The sequence below is a fragment of the Clarias gariepinus genome, chromosome 19, assembly GCF_024256425.1.
Source record: "Clarias gariepinus isolate MV-2021 ecotype Netherlands chromosome 19, CGAR_prim_01v2, whole genome shotgun sequence".
Taxonomy (NCBI): Eukaryota; Metazoa; Chordata; class Actinopteri; order Siluriformes; family Clariidae; genus Clarias; species Clarias gariepinus.
This window is the reverse complement of record NC_071118.1, coordinates 28,907,501-28,917,579: the sequence shown is the minus strand read 5'-3', so window position 1 is coordinate 28,917,579 and position 10,079 is coordinate 28,907,501. Positions and strand designations below refer to the sequence as shown.

The 10,079-nt window shown below is 37.3% G+C and overlaps 1 protein-coding gene across 1 annotated transcript in view; it reads left to right on the top strand.

Moving 5' to 3' along the window:
- Positions 1–4,478: 4,478 nt before the first annotated feature.
- tbc1d13 (TBC1 domain family, member 13) overlaps positions 4,479–10,079 on the top strand; it is a 12,068-nt gene continuing 6,467 nt past the window's right edge. The window contains exons 1-5 of the mRNA XM_053479212.1: positions 4,479–4,561; positions 8,071–8,144; positions 8,279–8,319; positions 8,720–8,781; positions 10,029–10,079. The exon at positions 10,029–10,079 is cut by the window's right edge and continues 49 nt beyond it. Coding sequence (XP_053335187.1) covers positions 4,539–4,561; positions 8,071–8,144; positions 8,279–8,319; positions 8,720–8,781; positions 10,029–10,079 — 251 coding nt within the window. The 5' untranslated portion in view covers positions 4,479–4,538. The remainder of the gene's footprint in view (positions 4,562–8,070; positions 8,145–8,278; positions 8,320–8,719; positions 8,782–10,028) is intronic.

The following is a 10,079-nucleotide window of genomic DNA, read 5'->3' as shown; positions in this document are numbered from 1 at the left end:
TTTCAACTTTACAAAATAACACATCTATTATTATTATTATTATTATTATTATTATAACCAACATATTGGTATGGAAATTAACTAGGTGACATAGTGGTTAGCACCTGTAGGGTCATGGGTTCTATTCCCACTTGGTGGGTTCCCTCCAGGTAATCTGGTTTCCTCCCACAGTCCAAAGACACACAGATTAGGTTGATTGGCGTTCCCAGATTGCCCATAGTGTGTGGCCATAAAATGGAAATAAATATACTGTCAATCATCCTTGTCCTGCACAGTCCCCAGGGGGATAACGGAGGTACCTAGATGGATAGATGGAATTAGCAAGGTGATCAATTAAATAAGGTGAGTAAAAGCATGGAGAGAAAATAAAGATAAATAAATAAGTAACAATAATAATAAATGTGCAAAATACATGCATCACTTGGTGGAAATCTAAATAAAAAGAGTTAAGCTGATTAAGCTGATTAAATGCAAACAGAAACATTCAGGAAAACTGACAGACGGATTATTAGTGTGTTAAAGGGGTTCGACAACTAACCTGACAGGTTTTAGGCAAATGAATACACAATTCTGAGTTTGTGTGTCTACTGTAGCAGTTCACTAGATCGTACAATACTTTAGCTATTTATAGCTAAATATGGCACTTTGTAGTTTTGTTTTATCCTTTCATAGTTTTATTTTATTATAACGTTATTTATAACATTAATAATACATGGTAGTTCCTGATTTTAACTTCTTATAGCAGCTGGAAACAGTCTGCTTCTTCTTCTTCTTCTTTTGTTGTTATTCAGTGATGGTTGGAATTCTAGATGGATGGAATTAACAATTATCAATAAAACATGTTACAGTTAACATTTGCAGAAATATATACAGTATATATATATAAGTAATTAAAAATAAAAAATAACAGTGATAATAATAATAATAATAATAAATGTGTAGTATAAATGCATCACTCAGTGCAAATCTAAATAAAAATCTGATGTAGACTGATTGCGTTCAAACAGGAACATTCTGGAAATTTGACAGACAGATAATTAGTGTATTAAAGAGGTTCGACATCCAACCTTTTAGACAAATGAATACACTATTCTTGTTTACTGTAGCAGGTCACCAAATATTATAATATTTCAGCTGTTTACTAGAGGGTACCTGCAGCTCCGCCTGCATTCATGAGGTTTATTCCACCCGCCTGCAGATCCTGACGCCTGACCCACATGCTGTAGACTCGCTGCCGCTCCTCACGCTGCTCCAATGTACAGTAACACCTGTGACATGTTCACTGTGTGACAAAAAAGATAATGATGGCGCTACCTACTGTTACATTTGGCGAGGAACTTCTATGACACACACCTGCGATGTGATGAAGCTAACTGTGCAAATAAACAAACAAACATTAGTTTTGTTTGATCCATTTATAGTTGCATTTAACCTTGATAAACCACGATAGAGGAGCATAAGCTGTAGAAGTCACTGTAAAATGAGCTTCACAAATGATAATATATTAGAAACATATGTATTAATAGAAACCTGTGATTTTCAGTTGTACCACTGTCAGCACTGATGTTTTAGAAAACTAAGCAACATCTTTAGATTGCCCATGACACCAATGACAATCCAGGAAGTGCTAACTTTTCTTTTTTTTTTTTTTTTTTTTGGGGGGGGGGGGGTTAAGGGAGGGAGCAAGAGAAAAAGAGAGAGAGAGAGAGAGAGAGTTAACACATTAATAACAGAACCAAGAGGAAGAGCTCTAACAGATGAGATGGAAAGTTCACACAATGTCATGTAACAGGCTGAAGAGGGCCCAGCTTCCCCCACTGATCCTGACCACCTTCTATAGAGGAACTATCGAGAGCATCCTGTGCAGCTGCATCACTGTCTGGTTTGGGAATTATACCGTCTTGGACCGCAAGACCCTACAGTGGATAGTGAGGAGAGCAGAGATCATCATGGGGGTCTCTCTTTCCTCTATTGAAGACATCTACACCACACACTGCATTTAAAAGCCACAGTTTTGTGTGGCAGATCAGACACACCCCCACACACACTCTTCACACTCCTGCCATCTGGAAAAAGGTACCGAAGAATTTGGGCTTCACATCCAGACTACGTAACAGTTTCTTTCCACAAGCCATCCGTCTCCTCAACAAAAAGGGACTGGACTGAAACACAAACACACACACACACACACACACACACACACACACACACACACACATTATCACTCAGATTACCTCAAAACATTGGGACTGGACTGATGAATCAACACGCCTGTAAATGCTCTTTTGCATAATATTCATCAATTGCAAATTTGTGCAAACTATTTATATCTTTGCTGCTACTAACAAGGAACGTGTACTGTTTACTGTTTCTCCTCTGACTTCATCATTTCATCACCTCTTTACCAAAGATTATTGTAATGTCATGTTGTCGGGTTGTCACTTTCTCGCTCTTGTTTGCACATTTGCACATGTACTTTATGTCGTCTCTTTTGTACAAAAACGTGGACGGTTCTCTGTTTAACTTAAAATGTCAATCCGTCTTGTCTCCGCTAGCCAGCTAATTAGCTTTCTTAGTTAGCTAGTTAGTTTCTGTTAATTCATGTTGTGTGTAGCATCTTAGTCCTGGTACGTTGTTTGCTTTCACTGTGTACTAACCTGTATATGGTTGAAGTGACAATAAGACCTGCTTGACTTGACTTGACTTAAAGCCTTACAGTGAGTTCAGACCCACTGAGCTGAAGAGGCTGAACGCATATAAGACTGAAATCATATAACTTTAGATTATTAACTTCCATATTAAAAGACTGGGTTGAGGATACTCGCCACAGTCTGCCCTCGTACCCACGCCCTGAAACTAACCTGGAGGAACAGCAGTGAGATCTCAGGAGGGTCTCAGTGGGAATATTTGCACAAACACCTGGACTTTATTCTGGGCTTCTAACTCATCAGGGGGATTTAATTCCACCGGGATTTTATTTTCTTCCTGCTGGGAAAGTAAAATAATTGGACTAATGTTCATGATTAATCACAGCTATAAAGTAAATGAAACATTGACCACACATTGTTTTAATGTGTGTGCATCATCCCCATACTCTTCATACTCAATGTTTTACTTGTACTGCTGCTGTCATAAGTAACTAATATACTAATAATGTACAGTGGCTACGGAAAGTATTCACACCCCCTTAGATTTGTCACTCTTTGTTATATTGCAGCCACTTGCTAAAATCATTTAAGTTCATTTCCTCATTGATGTACACAGCACCAGGTATAGACAGAAAAACACAGAATTGTTGACATTTTTGCAGATTTATTAAAAAAGAAAAACTGAAATATTGCATATCGATTACACTGAGAGCCATGTGTACAGTATCGTGTACACAACACAATACAGCACTAATATCATCTCTTTTAACTCCAACACTGGGCATTCATGGACACTATGGACACATTCATGCACAATTTTTGCACTTTATACTTATACTTTCATTATGGACCACTGCACAGATCACTTTAATAATAAGACACTTTAAGAAGACAGTCACTTTATGCATATTTGCACACCTCAGCCATTTTTTTAATTACTTATGGACAAATTTCTATTTTCTTCTATCATATTTCTATATTATATATATTTTGTTCTTATTTGTACAGTATATTTTATTCTTATTTTATCTTAGGTAGCACAGTATATTTTTACTTTTACTAGTTAATTTCATTTTCCTGCAATATTTCTTTTACTGCAATATGTCTTTATTTTTACTTGTACAGTATATTTTACCAGTTAACTTTATTTTCTACCGTATTACCTTTATTTATATTTATTCTTATGTTTAAGTTTTTATTTTAAGGTCACTGCATATCGTACTGTGTATGACTGTGTACGTGACAAATAAAATTTGAATTTGATTTGAATTTGTTGGTGTGTGTGGGATGCGCGCGCGCGCGCGCACACACATGCCATAGGTGTATGTGCGCGTGCATTGCATATGTAGTTGTTTAAGCACTAAGTAGTACGTGTGTGTGTGTGTGTGACGGTTTTATATGTGTGTGTGTGTGTGACGGTTTTATATGTGTGTGTGTGTGTGTGTGTGCAAGTGTTTCGTGTGTGTGTGCATGAGTAAAGTTTGATTTAAGCCCTAAAAGCGCCTCATAGAATCAAGATGATTAATTATACAGTATAAAATAAAATAGTTTTAACATTTAGGTGTAATTATTGACTTTCAGTTACATCAGATAAAAAAAAAAGATTTTGGTTTCTAGTCGGACCCTTTTTCATGCAACCCCCCTCCTACTGTACTGCCTAATACGCGCGATATAGAATATTTAGTTCGTTTCTGACACTGAGGTTCAGGTGGACTAACAAATACTGAGGAATAAACAATTATTGTGAAAAAACATTTTTTTTATTCATTCTAATATTTAAATAGTTCTTGCCGTGTTCACGGCGTGTCACTTGTTTCCCAGTCGGAGTGTTTTTCCAGCGACACCTCCCTCCCTTCGCTGCTCCACACACAGTTGTGTTTTCGGTCAAACATGTCGAGTTCCTACAGAAACAGGTGAGAAATCCGCCGCTGTCGGGCAGCAAACATGTGTATGAGTGAAACTGATGAGAAAAGCGGAGTGTGTGAGATCGAGTGGGTCTCGAAAATGATGAATTTATGCGCGTTTGCGAGCTCGTGGGGTGTCCCAGGGGGCCGAGCGGCGGAGAGACAGAGAGAGGGAGAGAGGGAGAGACAGAGAGAGAGAGACAGACAGAGAGAGAGGGAGAGAGAGAGGGAGACAGACAGAGAGAGAGAGGGAGAGACAGAGAGAGAGGGAGACAGGGAGAGAGACAGACAGAGAGGGAGACAGGGAGAGAGACAGACAGAGAGAGAGGGAGAGACAGAGAGAGAAGGAGACAGGGAGAGAGACAGACAGAGAGATGGAGAGAGAGGGAGACAGAGAGAGGGAGAGACAGACAGAGAGGGAGAGACAGAGAGAGAGGAAGAGACAGAAGGAGAGAGAGAGAGGGAGAGACAGAAGGAGAGAGGGAGAGACAGAGAGAGAGGAAGAGACAGAGAGGGAGAGAGCAGTCTCAGCATTTAGGGTCTTTTATTTATTATTTATTCATTTAATTTACATCTGTAATGTGTGTAAGAAGTCGCTTTAGGATTTACTCGAGTATTAAATTTAGTACAAGTTATAAAAACGAATGAAATCAATAAAAAATTTGAGCTTTTTCTATTATTATTGCTAATGTAATCAGTGATATTATGATTATTATTATTTGAGGTTGAAGCCCACGTCCATGTCTGTGTGTCTCTCTGTACAGCAGAACTCTCTGTCTAACTTATTAATACAAAGAAATCCCATTCTGTAAGGTTGAGTATCTTACGCCTTGTTTACACTAAGTTGTCCTTCTTTGGTGCTCAGACAAATACACTCCCTGTTCGGTAATCGGAGAGTGAATCACAGATGAGAAATGGAAAAAGTAGATCAAAGGATAAAGATGAAGTTTTGTCTTAAAACCACTCCAGCGTGTTAAAATTCACTTATACCACTTCAGCGCTGTTATTTCAGCCAAAGTGAAAATATGAACTAATCCCAGTCAAAATATTCACTTTATCTTTTCTAATTAATATCTATTGGTGCAGGTGTTTGTTTACATTGAGACAGGAGCGCATTAGTAGATTATTTTACAGTAGATTATTAAATCCCACACATAACTGTTCATAACATCACTTTTACTCCACATTTAGATTCACTGATGGTGCAGATTAAACTTCAGGCTGAGATCTAAGGACTACAAAATTCTGTCCAGTGGTCGATTTAAGACACGCCCACAGTTTGACGCTTTTACAGAACGCTGTCAAAACTTCCTGTTTATGATCTGGCAAAAAAACTGCTCATAAATTCACTTCTGCTCAACATTTTGATTTCATTTTTGCCACAGATTTAACTCCAGGCAAAAAAAATGGACAATGGCAAAGTTTTATTAAATTTAGTTCAGCCAGTTTTGCGTGGTGATTAAACAAATTCTGGCTGGACAGACATACAGACAGACAGAAATGTTTTTGCCACTGCTTTCTGGGCCTTTATTGTATGTATAATAAAAGCTATTATTGAAAGAGCGAGTTCTGACCCAATGTACAGACAAGACCTTTTTTTTAAATTTATATAGATAATAATGGAACATGGGCACTGAGAAAGAAGGACATTGCAAAATGAAATGACTTTAAAATAAAATGTTGTAGAAAGATTCTGAAAATTGGATGGAGAACAAGCGTGACAAATGGAAGAAACCCAAAGAGATGTCGGGCAAGAAAAAAAAATACTATTGATGGAGTTATTAAGAAGGTTAAAACTTGGTGTGTTTTGGGCAAAAAAGATTAATCAGGTTAATGATGGAGAGAAACGGATGTCGGATTGAATAGATGGATCGATGACATTATGAATGGCGAGGAGTAGGAGAGTGGACAGCAAGAAGAGTGACCAGGGAAAGAAAAGGATTCTGGAAAATATCAGGATAGGAATGAGAATCAGCATCAGGCCTCCATGGTATCTAAAGAAATACAGAAGTTTATAATAATAACAATAATAATAATGATAACAAATGTCCAGAATTTATGCATCACTCAGTGCGAATCTAAATGTCGGCAGATGGAGTGCATTTGGAGTAAATGAGGAACATTTTGGAAATTTGACCGACAGTTAATTTGTGTACTAAAGGGGTTCGACAGCTAACCGGGCAGGTTTTAGGCAAATATATACACAATTGTTGTCAAAGTTTTAAATACATGTCTGTTTATGATCTTTAACGGTCATGGGTTTAGATCTTACAGCCTTCTGCTTTTAAACACACTAACACACACACACACAAACACACTTTACCACTCAATTGACGTTATCGATTAACTTCTTTTAAAATGGAAGTCTGAGTAAATAGAGAGACGCTGAAGACTGAATCTTCATAAGAATGTCGCCGGTCCGCTCGGATCACACCTGGATTTCCGGACGCTTAGAAAACAACGGAAGGATTTTCATGTTAAAGATGATTTAGATGCTCTGCAAACACGCTGTGCTTTGTGTAACCTGACTGATGAGTTAATTCTCTGTACTGTCAGCCGCTCTTCTCTAAAACAACCTCGAATCCCGAGTCAGCCAGCCGAGCAGAGATCAGACCTCCATCAGACCTCCATCAGACCTCTAGCAGAGACACCAAACTGCTGAGCTGACGGTGTTTTAAAACATCCAGTCAGCAGATTAAACGTAGTCTTTAAAAACAGACTTTAACCCCAGAACCTAAAGAAGTCTTGTGACTGCAGTTACACAGTATCCACAGGCAGGAGCGTCCTGTTCCTCCTCCTGCTGAAAGAACAGGGGGGGTGTAAACTTTTACAAGCACTACAGAATCTTAGTATAAAGTGTGATGTTACAGAAACGATTATTGGTGATGTAATGTATCTTGAATTTATTTTCTAACACAGAATGGAAAAATTTACTTTATTCTTAAAAAGAAAAAATCCATTATACCTGCTTACAGTACATAAAAGTGCGTTTTTTTTATTTTAAATGCAGTCACGTTTTCCTAGATGTACCCTCACAGACGTCCGTGTCGTGTCTCATAGAAATGTCTTTGAGTGCGGCGAGATATTTATCTGTCTAATGACGGGAACTTCAAAGGATAACTTTAATAAGAGCGTCTGCTAAATGTAAATGTAACATGTAAATGTTTTTGTCATCTCTCCTAACACTGAGATCTATTAATGGATTAAAAAAAACATAATTAGAAGCAGGTCACGTGTTAAAATAATGTAATTTAATCTTTAAAATTAAAAATCGATATAATTCGATTTTTATTATGGATAGTTTTTGTGCTGATGGTTTGTGAGCTAATCTGTATGTCATGTAACGTAGAAATGACTTCGAGAGGAAATCTGTGAATCCGTACAGCGCTGAAAATTGCTTTTATTTTCCACATTCTGTCCTGGGGTGTGCAAACTTTCGCACCCACATCTCATTAGAAGTGACTTCTCATACACGCTTCACGTTTTTGTTTTAATTGTAATAAATGTCTTGTTTAAAGGATTCAGGAGTTTAAGACGGCGCTGAGCGAGGAGAAGATCGACCTCAAGGCACTACGCGAGCTCTGCTTCGGCGGTAACGTCTCTCTCAGCCAAACACGTCTAGACAACACTTTTCTCTCAGAATACTCCTAAAAAAAATTCAAAATAATAATTTCACAATTTTTCCCCTCCTTTGATTGTTTATCTCTGGCCGCCCGGGGGCATCAGGAATTCCTTTCGAGGGCGGGATCCGATCCCTCTGCTGGAAGGTGAGGAGCTTTTCGTCTCTTTTTCTCCTGTAGGCCTCTGATTGTTACACAAGATCCTTTTATGTGTGGACGTTACATCCTGTCAGTACAGTCTGTTTAAAGACGCTGGTGTGACGAAGCTGCGTTACTGTTAGTGAACTCCTCCTTCCTTATGATGTCATAATAGAATGTTCAGCTCTGAAACTGGAGACTCCTTCCGTACATGTTAAACAAATAAACCTCTCCTTTACTGAAAAGCATTTACAATCTGTTGCCATGGAAACGCTAATGCATCAGAGCGATCACATTAATATAAACCTGTGGAACTGTCGCAGCTGCTGTTGGAGAGAATTAATCAACATTAACAGCTTCTGACCAATCAGAGCGACGAAATCAGACTATTTTAAAACTTTCCTTTCAGATCTTGTTGAACTACCTGCCCCTGGACCAGGCACTATGGGACTCGTTCCTGAAAAAACAGAGGTAACAAATACACACACACACACACACACACACACACACACATAGGCCATCAGTTTCAGAGTGAAAGTGGAATATAAAACCGGTAGTTAGTTTCAGATTAATGAAGAGGAAGGAAACAGGAAAAGGCCGCTGGCGTAATCGTCCCGCTACGTAACGGGGCGGAGCTCAGTGTGAGATTCAGAACTTTTACAACTAATAAATAATAACTGATATAAATACTCATGACATACTCAGGTCATCAGCAGTCTGTGTGCATTGTACACGTGATATATAATGCAACTAAGCCACACACACACACACACCTTTCGAGCTGTAGGTTGGAAATGTAGAAGATAAGAATCTTATGGTGCGTTCCTGACTCAGTTACAGAAACATGATTAGAGAATCTGGAATTTTTTATTCTTTATTGATTCACACACATTTCCTTCATGCGTGCACTAAAACCCTGTGTTTTCATTTAGCATTGTGAGCTAACGGTGCCGAGCGGCGAGAGGGCGAGCGAGTCACTGAATCAATTCTGTTCAGTGAATCAAATCGTTTAATTTACCAAAAAAAAAAAAAACGCTTTTAATGTAAATGTTAGTGTTTGTGAATTCCTGAATATAAGATATATATTTAGATTTTTAATTACTATATAAATTATTCGATTCAGACCACAACTGAGTTTTTGGAGCAATGATCAGATGTTTGGGCAAAATGAATAATTGTCATTTCTCTGAGAATGAATGAATGAATTAAATGTACAGTAATAACGTCCATTAATAAATACAGGTTTAATGTAAATGTTTTTAATGTTAATGATTAAAAAGTAGACGTTTTTAGTTTTCACAAGAAATTTTTTTTTTATTATTGACTTTATTTATTTTGCTTATTTTACATTTTGTTTACACAAATATTCTATAGTACTAACTGTAATAAAACTTCCCTTTTTTTATTTATATTTATTATTGATTATATTTCTTAATTAATCCACTGTTGTTTTGTAATTTTTGTTTATTAATTTAATACAATAAACAACACTTTTTAAAAATACAGTAGATGTTTGCCAAAGCAGCAAAAAAATTAAATAAAATCTGGATATAATTTTTTTTTTATTATTTATATTAAATGTAATTCATTTATTTCAAATCATAATTTACTTTATTGAGATTATTTCTTATGTTTTTCTTTTTTTTAATTTACTTGCATTGTTAAAAAATAATCACTGAATTAATTGTGTGTGTGTGTGTGTGTGTGTGTGTGTTTAGGGAGATTTATTCCCAGTTCCTGAAGGAGATGATCATCCAGCCGGGAATCGC